We start from the raw sequence: 22,843 nt of genomic DNA on the forward strand, positions 1-22,843 counted from the left end.
GCAGTTCTTCTAAATTCTTTCATTTGAATGAAATTAGCTCTAGAAAGCAAATAGGAGCTAGTATCAACCCTTGACAATATTTTTTGTCTCTATTCACAGAAACACTTAGCTTACTAAATGGAAATGCTATAGTTTGGTTATGATAGGGATAGTCATGGCAGCAGATGTGTCCATTGTCTTAGTTTAATTAAGGTGGCAGTTTATTGTAAATGAAATCTCTAAGAAATTCACGGGTTATCTACATTCTTATTGAGGTAAAGTTGTAATTGCAGTTGACTCCATCTCTAGGCTTAGTGTTCGCTTCACAACCTTTATGTACAAGGATTATGCTGGCCTTGCAAATAGTGACTCATAATTTCTGGACTCAAGGAATGGGTGTAATTGAGGGAAATAAATGAGTCATTAGATAATTAAATCCTAGGATTTTGTTGTGATAGTGTTCTTTCAAGTGTTTGCTATTTAGGAAGTGGAGAATCATCTGGGTTAAGTTATTTACTCAGGTCAAGAATTTTTGAGCAAGGACATTTTATTCAGATAAATAGCAAATGCAAGGGTGCAGGAATTAGAGAAAATAAGGATGTTTCAGGTGTACTTTTTACAAGATTTTTTTCTTCAATGTGACTGAATTCATAGAGGAATAAACTTCTACAAATTACCATTTTCATGCCTGGTTATGAGGAAAGGCATGAAAATCCTTCCTGGTTTTTGCTAATGCGTTACTAATGGTAACTGGATAAGCAGCAGTTTGTTAAGACAACTTTTGTGTTTCATCACATCTGGGGAAATTATCCAGATTTTTTTTTTTTTTAATTATCCAGATTTTTAAGTCATTTTTTAGGAGTGACATATATAGAATTATGGGAATGATTTTCACCACTTTTGTCATTAAGAAATTGATTGAAAATGTGTAAGTTGTCATTACTTTGTGGCAGGAGCTAATTTTTCCATAATCTTCTTTTTCCGTTAGAGAATACTGCAAGGTATCCTTAAAATTTACCTTAAGTTACTAAAAGCAATTCAGTTTTGATTCTAAAGAAGGATAGACAAAAAGTGCTACAAGCATATGCTTTTTTTTTTTTTTTTTAAGATTTTATTTATTCATGAGAGAACACAGAAAGAGAGGCAGAGACACAGGCAGAGGGAGAAGCTGGCTCCCTACAGGGAGCCCAATGCAGGACTCGATCCTAGGACCCTGGGATCATGACCTGAGCTGAAGGCAAACACTCAACCACTGAGCCACCCATGTGTCCCATATGGTTTGTTTTGACACAGCACAGTGTTTTGTGTCTTGTGTATTTTTGTTACTGGGGTGAAATTAATGTAAGATGAAATAAATCATGGTGTTTAGTACGTTCATGATGCTGTGCAACTACCACAGTCTGTCTAGTTCCAAAATACCCATTTCCCCGAAAGGAGGCCTGTACCTATTAAACAGTAGTTCTGTATCTCTTCTCTCCCCACTTCCTGGCAACCGTCAGTGGTGTTTAGTTTTTATGTATGTACCTGTTCTGGAATATACAATGTGATTTTTTTTTTTTGCACCTAGCTTCTTTTACTTAACTGTTTTCAAGGTTTACACGTTATAGTATGTATCAGTATTTCACTCCTTTTTTTTTTTTTAATTTATTATTTGTTTTTTATTTTAAGTAGGCTCCATGCCCAACATGGGACTTAAACTCACAACCTTGAGTTTAAGAGTCACATGCTCTACTGACTGAGCCAACTAGGTGCACCAGTACTTCACTCCTTTTATGGCTGAATGACATTCCATTGTATGGATATACCATAATTTTTCTGTTCATCCATTGATGGATATATGGGCTGTTTCCAATTTTTGGCTGTTGTGCACAGTGCTGGTATGAATATTCATGTACATGTATTTGTTTGAATACTAGTTTCAGTGTTTTGAGGTATATATCTAGAACTGGAGTTGCTGGTCAAATGGTAGTTCTAAGTGTAACTTTTAACCACAAAGTTGTTTTTCTCAACCTCTGACTCCTTTCACATTCCCACTAGCAGTGTATGAGGATTCTAATTTCTCCACATTCTCACCATGCTTAGTTTTCATTTTTTGTTTATAGCTATCCTAGTGTGTATGACGTGATGCTTCGTTGTGGTTTCTCTAATGACAAATGGTGCTGCAAGTGCTTCTTGGTCCTTTAATCTTGGGAGAAATGTCTGTTAAGTCCTTTGCCCATTTTTAAGTTGTTAATTTTTCTGTTGCTGAGATATAAGCCTTTTTATATAGTTTGGAGACTACATCCTTATCAGATATATGATTTATAAATAATTTCTCTCATTCAGTAAATTGTCTTTTCACCTTTAGATTCACAAAGGTTTCTGATGTGATAGTATAATTTTTTTCTTTGCTTTTGTTTTTGAAGTCGTATCTAAGAATCCATTGCCAAATCCATGGTCATGAAGATAATACCTCCTTAGTTTTCTTCTAAAACTCTTACGGTTTTAGTTCTCATGTTTAGATCATTGATCTATTTTGGGTTAATTTTTGTTTATGGCATGAGGTATAGGGGTAGGTAGGATTTTTTGAAACTACTTCACCCACTCCTTTAAATTGGCAAGCACTTAAAAAACTTGGTTATTTGTATTTTATTATGGAAAAAAATCAAACATTTCCAGATCTAGCAGACTGAATTCCAGTGTACTCTTTACCCAGCTTCAACACTTAGGTTTTTGTGACTAATATTGTTTCTCTTCCTCTCATTCCCCCTTCCCTTCTCATGCACAACAATACACCAATATGAGGTTGTATTGAAACAATACCACACATACTTTCATCTGTAAACAAACTTTCTCCCTTAAAAATATAACTACAAAGCTATTTTCATACTGAAAATATAGATTTCCTATTTAACGTAAGTATATGTTCATTTTGGAAAGTTTAGGAAACCTAAAAAGAAGCAGCAGTAAAAAGCCATTCATCACTAGCAGCCACCATTACTTTTTAGATGTCTCATTCAAAATGTTCTGGACTTTCTAACTTGCCTTTATCTGGAACTATGCATTTAAGGATGGTTTCTGTGGCTGCCTAGCACTACACCATGCCGGTGTTTTGATTGGTATACTCAGTCCCATAGTGAGCATTTATCATCCATGTTTTCAGTATGATAACTGAAGGATACTTTGAATCATAGGATGGATTTCTAGAAATGAAATAACTGGCTCAGTTTGAGTACTCCTTGTTAAGGGTTTTTTTGCTCAATATTATAAGTTGTATAAGCAGAAACACATTTTGTGCAGTTTATGAGCTTGCTCTTGGTCATATCCTCTCCAGTGTTTCAGTTTGATTTTCTTGATTACCAGTTAATTCACTGGGTAACAATTATAGTTTATACTATTTGCCTTTTTGGAGGGGAAGAATGTACAGTGTACAGTATGGGAAATAGTATCTCTACTTTCTTATAAGGTAAACTAACCCTGTACTGTTAAGTAAATTTGTTTATTATCTTTGAATTACAGTGACTTTTTCATGATGTTTTTGAAGTTGGTCCAAATTGGCTTTGAAAGATCTTTTAATACATTTAACTTGATCCAGTGCATTTTCTTAGCATGATGTCTTTTACAATTAAAAAAATTGCAGCTCAAGATATCAGTGCAGTGAATAGTACAAGCTGTAAGAAGAAGCCAGATGAAGATTTTGAGGGCCCTTTTACACCTGCAAAAACCCTGAAAGAAGGAAGTGTCCTAGATGTTCTCAAAAGTCCTGGTAAGATAACAGCTATCTTTGAAATACTCTAATATCTTAATTACAAATTCGTGATACTATTTTAATGTCATTTGTGGTATACTTTAGGTTTTTAAAAAATTATTGACTTGAAAGTAGATGTAGTCAGATGTAATTCTTTTGGTGTAAATACCTTAGGAATTCTCCTTTAGAATTCAAGGATTGTCTTAATACGAAATTTCTTAAGAGGCAAGTATAACAGGAGAAAAGAAGTGAAGTATAGAAGGAAAAAATGAATTGCCTTTTAGAAGAGTTGGACTAATATGGAAAATAATAGTAAACAAACCTGATGATATGCCTGGACATACCTTTCTCTGAGAATGTTGAACCGCCTTGTTCTTGGATCATTGCTCAGTTGTGGTCTATTAAAACAAGGCCATGCAGAAAGAAAACATTTGCTGAATCTAGCATAGGTATATGTAAGGGACAGGGCTGGCTTGAAACAGGATTTGTTAGCTTATAGAAATAACTTGAAGGCAGTGACTAGAAGTCCTCAAGTAGGAATAAGTTTTCAGTTTGAAAATCAGGACGGCTACAACTCCATTTGTGATGTCTGCTGTAGGAATGTAAAAGTGTTTATAAGGTGATCTAGTTGCTCAGAGAGAATTTAGATTTACTGAACAGATAAGATGTGTTTGTGTCTAATTGAATAAGAATTTTCAGGTAAGATTGGCTTCTACAACAAGATTTAGGAGGATTAGGTTTCTTTGGTGTGGCTTTCTCATTTTAGAGATGAGTATTCTGGCTACGAGAGTCCCAGTAACGATTTGGCATAGTTGAGGCAGCACTCCAGAGTGCCTGGGCTAGACTTAACTGAGTAGTAGAGAGGCCTTGCATTCCTACGGTTGATCTCTGTATAAGTCATACTCTGCATTCATGGTGCCCTTCCCCCTTTCAGTTTTCCTTAAATAGCAAGAATTTGGAGGAGTCCTGTCTTTTGAGGGAAATTAGGAAAACCTGAGAAAGGTGAAGGAAAGGATAGTTACTTGAGATAGTTACTGTTACAATTGTGCTAACCTTAGTGATGCAGATCAATCATTAACAAGATAGTACATTTTAGACCACTGGGAGTATTGAAGTATGTGCGTGTTTTGCCTTTTGGCTAAAACTAGCTCAAGATTGAGTTAATTGTAGCACTAGAAAATCTCTTTATAGTCTTCTGTTCTATCTTACCCTCCAGTTTTTTTTCCTTTGGTGTTAAAAGCTGGACAAACAGGTCACTGAGTTTGTTGGTATATATAATTGGTCCAAAGTAAAGAATTGGAAGGAAGGTCATTCTCAAGAATAAAGTTGGAGTGAATCAACCCAATTCAATGACAGCAGTTTCGGTAGCATGAAGACGTTTTTTCAACTCCTGTTGTTCCATGGTTCTGTGTGAATAACCTTAATTGTCTAAGTACATAGTGGTTACAAAAATGTATACTTACAATGTTAAAGGAGAACTGTTTGAGACAGTTTGTTTGAAGTAGGGTTTGGTTAACATTCCATGGGCATGTTTCTGAGTAGCATGAATTCATGCTCTACCTGAGTAGACTGCGTCTTCATCATTTCTGTATTTCTAGGGCTTGCCAGATGGTTTGGTTCATCTCTGTTGGAATTTGTCATTATAATTCTCATTGAACCATTACCATTTTAAAGTTCTATATAAGCTTAGTATAATTAAAACCAATCCCTACCATTGCATTGTACTTTGGAGGGACATCTGTCTAATATGTGTACCTATGCAACTCTGCTGATTTTTACTGAAAGTAGAGGATACCACAATTGTGGATTATAACTGGACAAAATTCAAATACTATAGATGTTGAAGACATTTGGCATAGCCAGGAACACCTGAAAGAAAAAAATAGATGAGGGAGGAAGGCTATGAATGTACTGTATATTCGTGTAGCGAGGCAGAGTGTTGCAAAACATGGATGACAGTGGTACGTGTCAGTAAAATACTACAAATTAAAGCCTCAAATTAGATATTGGTTAAATTATAGTAAGTAGAAATTCCTAAAGGAAGAAGGTGATAAACTGTAAACAAAACATCTTTTAAAGAATTTTAATGAGGCCTAAGTGTCACTTATTAATTACATGATTATTAAATATTGCTTAGGTAAAAACTCTATTTTTACGTAGTCCATGTTGAATTTTAGTAACTGTATAAATGTGTATAAATATATGTTCTCCCAATAATAACATTTCAGATCATGTTCTGATTAGGAAGCTTCCTTAACTTTTTTTTTCCTTACACTCTCCTCTTTCCCTCCTTATAGGTTTCATATCACCAAAGGCAGATTCTCTTGCTGCTCAGCCTACTACCACAAGCCCAGTTGTTTATACAAGACCAGCAATAAGTAGCTTTTCTTCTAGTGGCATCGGGTTTGGGGAAAGTTTAAAAGCTGGATCATCGTGGCAGTGCGATACTTGTCTACTCCAGAACAAAGTTACAGACAGCAAGTGCGTAGCCTGCCAAGCAACAAAATTGCCGCCAAAAGATAATGCTAATAAACAAACTGGAATTGGAACACCAAGTAAAAGTGACAAATCAACTCTTTCTGCATCAGGGACAGGTTTTGGAGACAAATTTAAACCAGCAGTAGGCACTTGGGATTGTGATACGTGCTTAGTGCAGAATAAACCCGAAGCGATAAAATGCGTGGCCTGTGAAACACCGAAGCCTGGGACTGGTGTTAAGCGAGTCCTTACGTTGCCTGCAGCCTCAGAGAGCGCCGTGACTGCGGCTGCTTCATCGGCCACCTGCACTGTGACCACTGCTGCCTTAGGGTTTGCAGATCAGTTTAAAAGGCCTGTGGGATCTTGGGAGTGTCCAGTATGCTGTGTTTTTAATAATGGAGAAGACAGTAAATGTGTGTCCTGTGTGTCTGAGAAACCAGGTACGTGTATGGCTCTTTGGGAAAAGTTTGCTCATTATTTTGGTAGGACATTTAAATGTATTGTCTGCTAAGAACCACCTTAATGTTTGTAATGTGTAAGGATGAGCATTTCCTCATACATCTTCATTTGCCTCAGCTATCTTGAGGTCAAGTGACTTGCCTGAGGCTGGATCTGTGTGTTATCTTAGGTGGTGCATTAGCCAACCCAATATATACTTGTACCTCTTTTTTTACATACATTTTTGTCAGAAACTACTTGTTCTTCGTTATCATTTTCAAAGTTGACTAATACAGAAGCTGAAAGATCTTAAAAGGAACAGTTGTTCCCAAAACAAACACCACTTTATCTCTGTTTTGAAGTGAGGACGGCAAGTGGTCATTCCAGAGAAGGTTTCACCAGGGAGTAGACAATACTGCTTTGTGAAAAGACTGTTGTTGAATGTTAATGGTGATACCTATACCTGTGTGGTCTCTGCCAAGATGTTGCAATGATAGTAAATTACTGAATCTAACTTGGCAGTAAAAAACATGGAGTTAGATTTGAGTTTTTTGTTTCTCTGTTCTAATTTGAAAAAGTTATTGGAAATTCACAACTGGAAAGGACTCTGCTGTTTTTATAATATATAATTATTTGGTATAGATATATGGTAACATGGGTACTAAGTAAAAAGTGTTAAGAATATCATCGGAATTATACTTATTTTTTTATTGCATTATTCATGGATATGTAGTTTTTATGTCTGCAATGGAAAGTTGATTTGTTAACCTGTATACCCTATGTGTGAACACAAGAGGTGAGCCTTATTTCTAATTCTTACTGGACATGTCCACAAGAATAAGATTTCAGAATCTTCATTCTGAAATAACTTTCTTTTTCTATGTGGCATTCCTCCTCCTCACCTAAAAAAATAAGTAAATAAAAAAGCAAGCCTTTGCTTGTGGAAGAAACCAAAATTAATTCTGAGTTGATTGGGAGAATAAAACTGAGTTAGAAAGTAAATTCCTTCCACAAATAAAGGAAGCTCAAAAATTTATTCAAGCAGTCAAGCTTCAGTCTTGTAAATGATGAACCATCATTATAAGCAGAGGAGTGATCCAGTTAAATTTGTATGTTTGACAAATTGCTTCGTGGGTTTTTGGAGGATAGATTTGAAGGCAACAAAATTTGGAGACCAGAGGGCAGATGAGGATGTATCAGGAGTACATGTGGGCAAAGATCATGGCAATGGAGATACTAAGGGAGTCAAATCAGGATGTAGAATAATACATGGTTGATTTGAAGGTGTGAAGTTGGCACATAAATGCAAAGCCTTTAGATACATTACACATGCATGTTCGGGGCTGGAAATACAAATTTGGGAGTCATTAGGCTCTAGTTTTCAAATAAGAGATGGGAGCAGAGATGGATGTGAAGTGAGGGACTGGCCTAAAACTGAACTCTGTTAGCTTACGGGAAGTGGCAGGAACGAAACCATTCTGTTAGCTTATGGGGAGTGGCAGGAACAAAACTTTGGAACAGTTAATATTGTATTTTATTTTATATTATTTTATTTTATTTTTTATTATTTTTTATTTTATTTTTTTATTTTTATTTTTATTTCATTTACTTTTTACTTTACTTTTTAAAGATTTTATTTATTCATGGGAGAGAGGCAGACACACAGGCAGAGGGAGAAGCAGGCTCCATGCAGGCAGCCCGACATGGGACTCAATCCCGGGACTCCAGGATCATATGCCCTGGGCCGATGGTGGCACTAAACCACTGAGCCACCCGGGCTGCTTAATCTTTTAAAGGAGGGACTGGGGAGGAAAACCCAAAACTACATGGCACTCACTGATTTTGCTTCTTAGAAGAATGGACTTCAGGGAATGAGAATGGAGGCCTCAACAAGTTATGCAAGCAAGAGCTGAGGGCCACTTGACATAGGGCAGTGCTAGTAGGTTCAGAAGGGGAATGGAATGGATGGGAGAAACATGCAGAAGGCAGAGCCATCCAGCCTCGCTGACCAGCTGGCCAGGGGCACTGCAGCTAAGAGGGAGACCACAGAGCTGAAGCTCAGGTGCGCTGGCCACAGGTACAGGGTAGGAAGTGGTTTTGTTGGTGATGAGACTTGTGAGGACAGTGGACCGAAGATGGAACCTCAGGAAGCAGTTTTCTTGGCAAGAGAGAGAGCATGACAGTGGAAGAGACACCAGGTAGTTGGGAGAGGTGACATGGAGAACATGTAGAGATGGCCAGAATGGATGGCTCCATTTGTAGTAACGCACTTGCTTCATGATGGCTTTGTGGAGCCGTCCTTCCCATGCCACCTCCACTCCCTACAAACCCGCTAGTTCTGCATAAAGATTTAAATGTCACCTCTGTAAATTGGTTCTTCTCTTGCCCCTTAGTCATCTCTTCCTTCTTTTCTCATTTATCACTTTGCATTTTGGTGATGGTGCTACTATACATTTGTTTTGCTTTCCCCCTTTTTAGACCGTTAGCACTTTCAGAAGTTAAGCAGCATTTCATTCATCTTTATATCCTTAGTACTGTGGTATATTATGGTACTTTTAGTGTCTGTTAAATGACTGGGTTCTAACCAATGGCAGGAACTTCTGTGCCAAAATGATATTTCGAAGGCAGAGACCTGGCCTTTGAAATTAATGTGGTCTGTGGCTATGTATTTTATGTGTTAGGATATTGCCTATAATTTATATGTTAAAATGCTGTGCTGTTTGAAGAGATTTGACAAAAATTCTTAAGGACAAAAAAAAAGATTCTTAAGGACCTTTTAGTCTCAGATTTCTCAGCATGTTTTTTTTATTTTTTTAAACCACAATTATTCACATTTTGGGTTAAGAGGGAGCTCGTCACTAGACATGGTGAATGTGAGCTGCTTATTTGTAAGATTAAAAGAAATCTGAGCTATCTATACTGTTTTTAACAGTGTAAAGTTTGTATTTCTGGCACTTTGTCTTAATAGGAAACACTAATTGAACATATAGACTTAATGGTGCCTTAAGATAGTGACATAACATGAATTAGAATTTTTATGTGTTTCCTCACTATTTTTTTAGGAAGTTTGGTACCTGCTTCAAGTAGCAGCACTGTCCCTGCCTCTCTGTCATCTGGAAGCTGCCTGGGGTTAGACAAGTTCAAGAAACCCGAGGGCAGTTGGGACTGTGAAATCTGCCTGGTGCAGAATAAAGCAGATGCTACCAAATGTGTGGCATGTGAGAGTGCAAAGCCCGGAACAAAATCTGAGTTTAAAGGTAAGGCATTGGTGCAGTACCTCCTTGTACTGCCATTTTAAAGTGAAATATTTGCAAACACGTTCAATTTTAAAATTGCTCATTCTCTATTGAAAATTCATGTAAAATGAGATAATGTTCTGGATACCTTTAGCTCAGTTCTCAGAGTTACTGTAAAGATAAGTGATTTCAGTGTCAGCAGTGAGGTATCTTTTCTGCAGCTGGTAAGGGGTTATTCTGTCTTGCATTGACTCGGAGAGAGTTGCAGATAATTTGTTTTTAACTGTTAACAAACCTTTGGCTTCCTGACTCTTATCTGACTAGGAATTTATGCCCCGAGAACTTTGTTGTAAGTAATCTAGACTTGGGCTTTGGTTTCCCAGAGAATGTCCCAGAAAAAGAATTCTCTTCATATTTTGTTCCATAAAGGAAGAACCTCTAAAAACAATTCATTCTAAACTGCCTCTGGAGGCCAAGTTTTTCAAGTCTTCATAGTCCTCTGTGACTTACTGAGTATTTCATATGAGGTACAATTCACTCAAAAATTTGATACAAGCCAGGAAAGAGATTTTAGATCTGAAGGAACAGTCAGAGAGAGAGATGAGAAACATTATAATCTGTAAGGGAGGAGGCCTCTAAGGTGGAGACCATGAGGTCATTAGAAAAAGAATGCCAAGCTTCATCAGCTTGTAACCATGTCCTGGATAGCGGCTTTCAAACATGGAGTGGAAACCAGTCAGTAAACTTTTACATTGTGACCTACCACATGCACATGGTATTTGTCTATATGATTGAAAGAAAAGTATCACAAACCAGTATTTACCCTTTAGTATGTTTAAGTCACCCTGTTTAGATTCTTTTTCATTTTAGAAGAAAAATGCTGGTTGGAACCCACTAAATTAATCACATGGCTAAAGAGACACACAGCTGGTTTGAAAATCACTGCATTTGTGGGGAGGGGGCACCTGAGTGTCTGACTCTTGGTTTGTGTTGGGGCTCTGCACTGAGCATGCAATCGACTTGAAGAGATTCTCTCTCTCCATCTGCCCCTCCCCTGCACCCATTTGTGCCCTCTCTAATTCTCTCTCCTAGAAAGTAAAAAAAAAAAAAACCAAAACACTGCATTTGGGTGTTTTAGAAGATCACTACTTTCCAGTCCTCTTGAGGTCATTATGTAGCCGTTTTTCTTTCTTCTTTACCTGTTGTACTGTAATCACCATAACTTCAAATCTGTCTCTCTGAGGCAGATGTGATAACAAGTTAATTACCGTCTCTGGCCCCTTCATTTTCAGCTTTCTGTCTAATATGACTGAAGATATTTAAAGACCGTGTGGAATACTGCTTGCTTCTCAAATTCTGATAATTTTTCAGTTAAGTTTCTTAGGGAAAGAAAGGAATGGGTCGTCTCTAAAGGGGCAGAGTTTGAAGATGATAAGAGGGCTTTTAAAGCTTGGCTGTCATTTGTCTCTATACTTGGGTAGGCAAAGTAATGGATAAATATCTTGACCCTTGAATGATTCCTGTTTTGAGCCAATCAGTTACTTCATTTCTAGTTTACTCAGCTACATTGAAGTACTAGGAAACTAAGACTTTAATCTTGTCAACATGTTATTTGTCTTTTTAAGTACTGGTTCTGTTCACGCAGTTCTTTTGGTTCTTTGATGGTAAAGTTTTCTTTTTTAATGTTTGATAACAAATTTATTCACAAGATTTCAAACTCTAATTATGACAGGATTCACAGTGAAAAGTCTACCTCTTGTTCCCATTGGTTCATTTTCCATCTTTCCTCCCCCACCAGAGGTAATAACTGGTTAGTTTCTTAAAACTCTTCCAAAGTTTCTTTATGCATATGACAAGCAAATATTTTCTTATTCTGTGTATTCTTCTTTCCCTCTGTTTTGTTAGAAAATGTTGTATATCATACTGCCTTTCTGCTCCCTTGATTTTTATTGTAGATTAGCTTGGACACATCTTTGTTCTTCATTCACAGCTGCCTGGGATTGCATGTGGCATTTTGCATGTTTGTGAGTTTATCTTCAAAATAAAGACTTAGGGGGAAAAAAAGTTAAGTAAAGACTTAGGATGTAAGGACAATCTTCTGGCTGGCTAGGCGGTGTCCCCTCCTCCCCTCACATCTCCACATACAACCCTTCCCAAGCTGTGTGCTCAAGGGTATACGAGTAGTTGTGCTTCCCTGCTAGGACCTCCAGACAAGCTATCAAGGTCCGTTTGTAGGAAAATATAGGACAGTAAAGCTTCCAAGGCTCCAGACACATCCAGATGAGGCCCTGCATGTGGCAGTCCGCCTTTCTTTTAAATAAATAAATACGTATGTACATACTTAGCTGTAAAATTGCTGGGTCAAAGGATACGTGTGTTTGTAATTTTTAGTAAATACTGACAGTTGCTTTCCTTGAATTTTGTACTAATTTACGCATCTACCTGTAATGTATAAAGTGTCTGTTAGTTCTAGACTCCTCACCAACACTGTTTTATCAAATTTGTTTGATCTTGGCCAGTGTCAGGATGAAAAGTGGTATGTCAGTATGTATAGTTGTGAGGACTAAGATGTGATTCTCCTGCTGAATTTTGGGCAGCTGGTTCATGTTTTATGGCCATTGCTGATAACTCTTCAAAGGCCTTTCCAGAGTTGTTATTCTTTTGTCTCTTTGTTTTTCAGGGGTACATTTTGTTTGAGAGGATAACATTAATTCGATGTCTTTTATATTTTGAAGGCTTTGGCACATCTTCCTCATCTTCAAACCCAGCAGCTTCATCCTTCAAATTTGGTATCCCATCATCCTCTTCTGGGCCTTCTCAGACTTTAACAAGCACTGGAAATTTTAAGTTTGGAGATCAGGGAGGCTTCAAAATAGGAGTGTCTTCAGATTCTGAGGCTCCAAACTCCATGAGTGAAGGCTTTAAATTTTCTAAACCAATAGGAGATTTTAAATTTGGAGTTTCGTCTGAGTCTAAACCTGAAGAAGCTAAAAAAGACAATAAGAATGATAATGATTTTAAATTTGGACTTTCTTCTGGTTTAAGTAATACAACTTCGTTAGCTCCATTTCAGTTTGGGGTGTCTAATCTTGGACAGCCAGAAAAGAAAGAGGAAACACCTAAATCTTCATCTGTAGGCTTCAGCTTTGGTACAGGTGTTATTAACTCCACACCTGCTGCTACTAACACCACAGTGACCTCCGAGAATAAGAGCAGCTTCAGCTTTGGAACCATAGAAACCAAGAGTGTTTCAGTGGCTCCTTTCACATGTAAGACGACAGAAGCAAAAAAAGAAGAAATGCCTGCCGCCAAAGGAGGGTTCACTTTCGGTGGTATAGAACCTGCCCCTCTGCCATCTGCCTCATTGTTTGTTTTGGGAAGGACAGAAGAGAAACAGCAGGAGCCAGTCACTTCTACTTCTCTGGTGTTTGGGAAGAAAGCTGACAGTGAAGAGCCAAAGTGTCAACCAGTGTTTTCCTTTGGGAATTCAGAGCAAACCAAAGATGAGAGTTCTTCAAAGTCCACCTTTAGTTTCAGTATGGCGAAACCATCTGAGAAGGAATCGGAGCAGCCAACAAAGGCCACTTTCACATTTGGAACTCCAACCAATACTACAGCTGGTAAGTGTTACAATTTTATTTTTGTTTTATTTTTATTTTACAAGGTGTCTCCAATATTTAGACAAATGGAGCAGGTGAGAGAATGGTTTACACTGAACATAGTTGAGAGAAACTGGTAACTTTTTGGAAAGGAGCATAGTGTTTTCAGTTTAACAGTCCCAAACCCCCACAGTGTGATGATGGTATCTACACACCTGATTTTGAGAAATACAGCTCTAGTGGAAAACCCACAGTGTTGCCCATTTGTCCATGTTTCTCTCTCCTGTGTGAGCTTTTACATTCGGAATTGGCATACTATTCAGGAAAATAGGCCTTCTTTCATGAGCTCCTGAAATATTTTCTAACTAAATCTTTACATACAGGCCTTCATTCCCAAATAGAGCTAACCAGTCATCATCAGGCGCATAGACATCAAATATATTAGTCCCTGAAACAGAGAGGTGATTACAAAAAGCAATATCCTGAAGGAAAAATGAAATCGCATTTTTAAAACTTAAAAAAATGGTTGGTGAAATAAAATCATTCTGTGGACTGAGCAGCTGAAAAAACATAGATGATAGTCGGATTAGTGAACTGAGATCTCCCAGTGTCAGTGCAGAAGTGCAGAGACTTGAATCAAGCTAGCTCACAAGTGCCATTGTAGGAGCAGTAGCTTAGAAGATGAGAACAGCATGGAAGAAATATCAAAGGAGTGACAGAAGAACATTTCCTACGTGCAGAGAAAGACTCTGGCCTTAAAATGGAAATTTTAAGGGGCCCACTCACTGGCAAATACCAGTGAGATTGTAGGACATCAAAGCCAAAATCCTGAATGCTTTCAGAGAGAGGAAAGCTGTTTGCCACAAATAAACAGGTGTTCTGATTAGCATCCGACTTTGAATTTGTAACATCACGTGCTTAAAATAGTAGAGCAGTGTCCTCAAAGTGAAAATGGTCTTAATTTTATATTCAGCCGAATTTGGTCAAATATAAGAGCAAGATATTTTCAGATAGGCCAAAAAAAAAAAAAAAAAATAGAACACCCACAAACACTTCTGAATAATATATTGGAAACAGGAAACAAAGAATTAACCTGGAAAAAAAAAAAAAAAAGAATGGAATTCAGTGGGTGGGAGGTCTTTCTGTTGTCTGTCTGGACATTCAAAATACACTTCAAAACCTAAGTAATGGATACAATTTGGAAGGTAATAAAAATAAGATCAGGTCTACTCACATATAATGGTGGTGTCACTATACTCTTTCCATTGAAACACACTCTTAACCTCCCATTAACTAACTTGAAAGTGAGCCAACATACTCCACTTTCTGTAAATCACGCTAACGCCGCCCATACCATATTATGAACAGCCCTGTCTAGAGACAGTATTATGGAACTGAAACATGATTGGGATGGTTAAAAAGATGTCTTCAGGTAGGTGAGTGGTTTCGGGCTCACTATATAAAAACCCGTAGCTTTCCTCTAAATCAGCAATAAATAGTTGGACAAATGTCATTTGTATCTTCTAACATTTCTGATTTGTATTTTATTGAAATACAAATTGAAAGAACATAAAAGACCTATTTAATACCTGTTCCTGAGGGAGAGCATTCTTCCCAACACCCCAGCATAATCTTGGTTTTTTTGTGTAGTTGAAGTGTGGTTGACATACATGTTGCATTAGTTTCAGGTGCACTGTAGTGATCACACAGCTGTGTGTTGTGTTGTGCTGTGCTCACTGCAAGAGTAGCTCCCATCTGTCACCGTAGGATGCTAGTGCAGGACCATAGACTCGTTCCCTGTGCCCTCTTTGATCCTTGTGACCTAGTCCTTCCATAGCTGGAAGCCTTAATTTGTGGAGTGTGACAAGCTATAAGCTCGTTTTAAAATTTATATGGAAGGGAAAATGCACAAATTTTGGAGAGAAGGGCAGGAACACAAACAGGTTTGTTCTAATATCAAACCATACTATGAAGCTACAATAATTAAACCAGTCTAGTAACAGTAACTGTAGAGAAAACAAATGCACACATATTTTGGAGATTTAGTATGTCCTAAAGGTGGAGTTACCAATTAGTGAGTTGAAGGATGCACTGTCAGTAAATAATGCAGAGAAAAGTGGCTGTCAGTTGGATAAATTATGATTTTGCTAACATAAATGGCAAAATGAAGAGTACAGCTGTCTCCCACTATCTGAACAGTTATCCGGACATATCCTCCAGTTAGATGTGTTGGACTTAAGTGATATTTTTTATTCTCATTAATCTGAATGCTGAAAGTGTGCCTGGTCTAAGATACAGTCCAAAAGCCATCAAAGAAAAGATGGGTATGTTTGCTTTATATCAAAATTTAATATAACATGTCCATTTGATGAATACATTTATATAAAAAAAGCCTAATGATTCTGTTTTCTAATGAATTACTGGGCTGGAGAGTGGGAAGAAATGCTTTCTGTGACTCCTTTTCTTACAGATTTTTGTTTCCCCCTTCGTTTCTGTCTCTCAGATCCAGGTGCAGTGAAGTCCGTGTTCAGCTTCTTGAACAGCAGTGCTTCCACTTCGAGCGCACCAGCAACATCAGCCCCCGGGGGCATATTTGGTAGCTCCACCTCCTCCTCCAGCGCGCCTGTGGCTGCCTTCGTGTTTGGACAGGCCAGCAATCCTGTGAGCAGCTCTGCCTTTGGGAACTCTGCCGAATCCAGCGCATCTCAGCCTTTGCTGTTCTCTCAAGAGAGCAAACCAGCAACCACGTCCAGCACAGGCCCAGCTGTCACACCATTTGTCTTTGGTCCTGGAGCCAGCAGTAATAGCACCGCCACCTCTGGCTTCAGTTTTGGAGCTACAACCACCTCCAGCTCTGCAGGTACTTTGACAGAAGAACAACATACGTGTTGTAGTTGGACTGGCTTGAATTATATCCTCTCTTAGCAAATAGCGTAGCAGGTTTTCACAGAATGGCCTGGGTGCCGTTAGGTCCTCTTTACTCAGGATGTTGTAACTGTTCACTGCATGGAATCCTGTATAGTTTGTATTCGGTTTAATAGAATTAAGTCTTGGGAAGAATTTTTCTAGTCTCAATAAGAATGTCATGTTGGTTTTTTCCACTGTTCTTTTTGAAATGTTATGTTGTTAAGTAACCAGAAACTGGGGGACCGTTCCGTTAGACAAAAGTCCTCATTCTGTAGTATATACAGGATGACAACGTTAGTTGGTTTCTGCTCTTTATTAGATATCTGATGAGTTATCGCCTGTTGTCTTAGATGGGCCCTCTACCTAAAAAAAAGTTTGGCTGTGGAGGTGGGTTTGTTAATAGGTAGATGATTTTGTGTATGTGCATTCTGTCTGTATGGTTTCACTAAATAATGGCAAGAACTGTATTCTTAATTATTTATTGAAAACTTGCCTTGATGGGATTTGTACAGGTAGGTAAGTGTATGAAAAGAAGCTTGAAGTTTGCTGCTGAAGGTATAGATGTTTCTTGAGAATTATCTCCTAGTAGCTATTAAGGTGACATCAGTGTTTCTCTGGGCCTCTAGGATCCTCCTTTGTATTTGGCACTGGACCTTCAGCACCATCTGCCAGTCCAGCATTTGGTGTTAACCAAACCCCGACATTTGGACAAAGTCAAGGTGCCAGCCAGCCTAATCCCCCAGGCTTTGGAGCTCTGTCCTCTTCAGCAGCGTTGTTTTCTGCTGGTTCTCAGCCTGCACCACCTACTTTTGGGACCGTGTCCAGCAGCAGCCAGCCTTCTGTGTTTGGACAACAGCCCGGTCAGTCTGCATTTGGCTCTGCAACAGCTCCGAGTTCCGGTGAGTGTGTGCTGGTCACATGGCTTGTGTCTGTACTTAGGATCTGTGTGTCTTAAATAGGATGGTTTTTGAATTTTGAAACCAGGCTTATGTCTTTTTTCTTTAAATGTCTCTTGTACTTGGCGAAATAGAAAAATATATGTTTGGACATTGCTGTAAACAACATTCTCAACTTTTATATAATGAAGCACACTATAAGGTATTAAAGCATGTGATTTGGCATGCCTGGGGGCTCAGTTGATTGTATTCTTTAGGCTCAGGTCATGATCCCAGAGTGTTGGGATCAAGCCTCACACTGGGCTCCCTGCTCAGCTGGGAGCCTGTTTCTCCTTCTCCCGCTCTCCCTGCTTGTGCTCTCTTTCTGTCAAATAAATTAAAAAAATACATTCTTTAAAAATGTAGTTATTTCTTACTCTTTGATTTCTTACTCTTTGTAGTTATTTCTTACTCTTTGATTTACATTCTTTAAAAATGTAGTTATTTCTTACTCTTTGAAATTTTTATTATTCAAGTATTGATGACACACCATGTTGTATTAGTTTCAACAGCATTGATCAGTCCTGTTTCTCCCCATCTGATTTTTGGAGCATTCCAGCCTAGTTTTAGCCATATTTTCTAATCCGTATTGTGATTGGATTTACTTCAGAAGGTTATACCTCCACTCCAGTTTTCTCCTGGGACAGAATAGCCCAAGCACCCAGGATGCTTTCTGTTTGATGATACTTGCATATTTAAACAAACATTCCTCTGTGGTTTTTTTTGTTTTGTTGTTTTTTGTTTTTAATATGGCTGCTCACATTGTACTATGATGATATAGTTCCTCAGAATTGCACGATGTTAATTTTTCTAACTGAAATATGACTTCATGTAGAAAAGCATGAAACATAAAGGAACAGTGTGGTGTTGAAGCAGATGCTTGGATGGCCAGCAGCCCCTCCTGGGTCCCTGTGTGATCACACACCTCTCTCTCCTTGCTCTCATGTGTCCTGGCTTTTATAGTGATCACTTTCCTGGGGTTTTAATTTAAAATTAACTGCTGATACATGAATCTCTACAAAATACCATATTGTCTTATTTTTAATTCTATATAAATGGAATCTCACTGTATTAAGTCTCTTGATTTCTTGCATCTTTCACTCTTAACTTGTAAAGTTGATCCATGTTATTACATATAGTTTGTTCTCCTTCACTGTGTTAGAGTCAGTCTGTTTATGAACATATCACAATTTATCCATATACTGTTCACGAATGTGTTTGAGTTGTTTTTACCTTTTAGGAAATGTACCTCTGCTCATTCTTGGGTATGTGTCTTGGGGCATATTTTTCTAGGGTATATACCCAAGAGAGGGACTGCCAGATTAAAAGGTGTGCATGCATATCCAATACTGCAGAAAATAACGCAAGCTTGTCCTGACGGATTGTACCCATTTACATCCTACTGCGTTGTATGAGGATTCTCAGATTTGGATTCTGCTGGATTTCATTTTTTGTGAATTGTTTCTATAAGGATTTTTTGAGCCATTTTTTTGGGTTCAGTTTTGCTTTTGCTCACTGATGTGCAGGAATGTTTTATGTATTCTGGGTATTGGTACTTTCTCTTGAGGTATATGTTCACCATTTTAATCAGGATTTATTGCTCCTCAGCATGTGGAATTGGGGAATGTAGCTTTCTTTCACACAGATGACAGCTCACTCCTCCTAGGTTGATCACTGTGTGCTTAGATTAGTATTTTGAGTATGCAGACACTGTATGGTACAGTGTGCTTTTCTTTTCTATACAAAATTTTGTTTTCTCTGGCGCCAGTGATTCCTCTCTGTTTTAATTTCTTTGTACTTTCATTAGTTCTAACTTTATAGTTCTTCCCTCATTCAGGTAGTTTGTTTCTTTTTATTTTCAAATACATTGGCTGCTTGTTATTTAGTATTTGAAGGACATTTTTCACAGAATCTTTTTTTTTTTTTTTTAAGATTCTATTTGAGAGTGAGCAAGAGAGCAAGTGAGAGAAAAAGGGCACACACACACACAGGGAGAGGGAGAATCAGACTCCCCACTGAGCAGGGAGCCTGACTGGGGGGCTCGATTCTAGACCCTGAGATCATGACCTGAGCTGAAGATGGATGCTTAACCCAGGTGCCGTTCACAGACTCTTCTAACCTCTTCCTTCCAGCAGGCTTTCTAGGCCTGCTACTTAACTGTGGTCTTGGTATCTCTTCTTAACCATTCTCTTGGAGATTGCCCTTAGCTGCTCCTCTTTCCTGGGTGATGTCAGTGTCTTGTTCTTATCCCTTTGTTTTGATAGAGCAGATCTTCCAGTGATTTCTTAAGCCCTCAGGGAGAAAATTTTGAGACCATGTATTTCTGGAAGTATCTTTATTCCATCCCTGTGTTTGGTAAGATTTTGGTTGAATACAGATTTAGATTAGAAATAATTTTCATAGTTTTGAAAGCATTTCTCCATGGTGGATTTTCTGGCTCTCTTATTAGAGTTGCTCTGGAAGTCTTTCTTGATCTTTGCTTTGGGACCCATTTCTTCTTTCTAGAATCTCATTAGAATCTTTTCTTTTGCCTCCAGTGTTCTGAGGCAAGGAGGATGTTCCTTGGTTGGGATCCATTTTTATCCATTGATTGTGTAAGGAATTTAGTCTGTCCTTTTGTGAACATTCTTGAATTACTTCTTTGAAGATTTTTGTGCCTCTTTAACTTTCGTTCTTCTTTTCCTTTTTTGTCCTATCTGGGAAGATTTCCTCCACTTTTACTCCCCATTTGATCAAGATATTCCTTTTGCTAGTATTACTTTTTAATTTCAGATGGTCTTTTTTGTTCTGTGGATGTGTCCCTTTTATATCTTTCTGTTCTTGTTTCAGAATTGTTAACCTGTTGATCTCTTGAGGATATAAATGATGAAGTATGGGAGTTTTTTCCTATTGTTCAGTCCGTTTTCTCCAAATTGCTTTTATTATTGTTTGGGTCTTGATTTTCTTGTGAAATACTTTCCTCGAATGTCTGGTGCTTCATGGCTCTCTAATCATAGTTGTTAATTATTTTTACTACAATTTAAAAACAAAACAAAACATGAGATCCATCCTTTCAGCAAATTAAGCGTGCAGTAGTGTTACCTGTAGGCACCCTGCTGTATGCTGATGGCTTGTGTAACTGAAACTTCACACCCATTGAAGAGCATCTCTCTGTTGCTCGGCATGCACGCATACACACACACCAGCAGCCAGCCCCTCTTTTCTCTGCTTTTGTGGTTTGGCTATTTTAGATTCCTCATGGAAGAGAAATCATGTAGTACTTGTCCGTCTGTGACTGGCTTATTTCACTTAGCCTGATGTCCTCCAGATTCATTTATGTTTTTTCATATTGTAAGCTTTTCTTTTTTAAAAAAGCTGAATGGTATTCCATTGTATGTACTTTGTATTGTTTTCATCTCTTCATCTGTCAGTAGAGATTTAGGTTGTGTCTGTTGTAAATAATGCTGCAGTGAACACAAGAGTCCAGATATCTCTTTGAGATCCTGATTTCAAATCTTTTGGATAAATACCCAGAATGAGGATTGCTGGGTCATAGAGTAGCTCTATTTTTAATTTTTTTGAGGCACCTCCATACTGTTTCCATAGTGGCTGCACCGGTTCACATTCCCACCAGCAGTACATGACAGTTCCTTTTTTTCACCTACAACTGTTGCCTCTTATCTTTTTGATGATAGCCCTTCTAACACGTGTGAGGTGGTGTCTCAGTGTGGTTCTGATTTGCATGTCTCTGATGATGAGTGATGTTGAGCATCTTTTTATGTATCTGTTGGTGTCGTTTAATTTTTTTTTTTTTAAGATTTTAATTAATTTATTTATGAGAGAGACAGAAAGAGGCGGAGACCTAGGCAGAGGGAGAAGCAGGCTCCTTGCAGGGAGCCTGATGTGGGACTGGATCCCAGGACCGGGATCACATCCTGAGCCAAAGGCAGACACTCAACCGCTGAGCCACCCAGGCATCCCAGTTGTTTGTGTCATCTTTGGAGAAATGTCTGTTCAAGTCCTTTGTCTATTTTTAAATCAGGGTTTTTGGTTTCTTTGACTATCAAGTTGTAGAACTTTTTTATATTTGGGTATCAGCTCTTATGATTTGCAAATACCTTTTCCCATCCAGCTCATACTTTTATGAATGTAGGACACCTAAATACAACATGATGTTCTTTGTGCACGGATATGCTCATAGGTGTTGAATCTCGCTGTAAGTTTATGTGACGGGCCTGCTTACTTGGGAAGACCTGGGTGTTAGTGTCCCTGGGTTTTCCCTTCTAGATGTGCAGATTCTCCAGAGGTTATTGCCAGCCTCCTGCTTGGAGGGTATGTATGTTCCTGATTGTCCGGATTCTAGGACCTAAGTCAGAGAGGAAGGGTGCAGCTCTCTGTTCCCAGTACAGCAACTTATTTTTAATCCTTCTATTTTTGATAGGCTGTCTCTGCCTTCATATGTCCTCCCCTAGTCCAGAGACCTCTCTGGAGACTGATGTTCTATTCTGTGGGGGTAGAGGAGAATTATCATCTTGTTTGGATTGGGAGAGGGATTGATCTGCGTACCTGCCTCGTACACAGATATCCAATTCTTTTTCTTTTTTCTTTTTTTTCTTTTTTTCTTTTTTTGTAGTCACACTTTCATTCTCACTTCCAGTGGCCCCTGGCACCCAAACCTTTGGAGATGTTTAGTGTCAATGATTCCATCTGTGCCACTAGCTTAGTACTTGGATCTGGCCAGCCTTCCAGTGTCTACGTTTTGTTGGTGTTGTCTTCTCTCTCCTCCATCTTTGTAAACATCCCTTTACTATTATTTTAATGTAATTTTTGAAGAAGTTAGCACCAAGTGTGTGTGTTGATTCTGTATCTTGACCCAGAAGTCCATCCTACTCTTTTCTCCTTGGTCATGGTTAAGTTGGATCACTTGCTCAGGGCTGTTTAAGTATGTTCTGTGTGTCAGTGGAGAAAACACTTCATTTTAATTTTCTTTATATTAAATGATTCTTTAAAAAAAAATTTTTTTAAAGACTTTATTTATTCATGAGAGACAGAGAGAGAGAGAGAGAGAGAGGCAGAGACACAGGCAGAGGGAGAAGCAGGCTCCATGCAGGGAGCCTGATGTGGGATTTGATCCCAGGTCTCCAGGATCAGGCCCTGGGCTGAAGGCGGTGGTAAACCGCTAAGCCACCCAGGTGTCCCATATTAAATGATTCTAAGAAAGCTTAATCTTTCCCATGTTTTTGTATGTAAAAGAGTCCTTTCTAGAAAAACTGTCATTTTGACCCTAATGAAGTTTTTCTGCTTTAATTATCCTAGGTTCAGTTTTCCAGTTTGGCAGCAGCACCACTAACTTCAACTTCACGAACAACAATCCATCAGGAGTGTTCACATTTGGTGCAAATCCCAGCACACCTGCGGCCTCGGCGCAGCCTTCTGGCTCTGGAGGCTTCCCGTTCAGCCAGTCCTCGCCAGCATTCACAATGGGGTAAGACAATCATATGATGTGGAGAACTTAACACGGTGGGGTGTGTGCACGTACCTGCGTGTGTGTGTTTTGTTTCTAAA

The 22,843-nt window shown here is 38.5% G+C and overlaps 1 protein-coding gene across 5 annotated transcripts in view; it reads left to right on the forward strand.

Moving 5' to 3' along the window:
- The window catches only part of NUP153 (nucleoporin 153), an 80,672-nt gene that overhangs the window by 56,142 nt on the left and 1,687 nt on the right, over positions 1-22,843 (forward strand). For all 5 annotated transcript variants that reach the window (XM_072814318.1, XM_072814315.1, XM_072814316.1 and 2 more), the window contains 7 exons: positions 3,599-3,724; positions 6,004-6,624; positions 9,685-9,879; positions 12,594-13,478; positions 15,961-16,317; positions 16,991-17,263; positions 22,595-22,763. In XM_072814318.1, coding sequence (XP_072670419.1) covers positions 3,599-3,724; positions 6,004-6,624; positions 9,685-9,879; positions 12,594-13,478; positions 15,961-16,317; positions 16,991-17,263; positions 22,595-22,763 — 2,626 coding nt within the window. The remainder of the gene's footprint in view (positions 1-3,598; positions 3,725-6,003; positions 6,625-9,684; positions 9,880-12,593; positions 13,479-15,960; positions 16,318-16,990; positions 17,264-22,594; positions 22,764-22,843) is intronic.

The sequence above is a fragment of the Canis lupus genome, chromosome 37 (assembly GCF_048164855.1).
Source record: "Canis lupus baileyi chromosome 37, mCanLup2.hap1, whole genome shotgun sequence".
Lineage (NCBI taxonomy): Eukaryota > Metazoa > Chordata > Mammalia > Carnivora > Canidae > Canis > Canis lupus.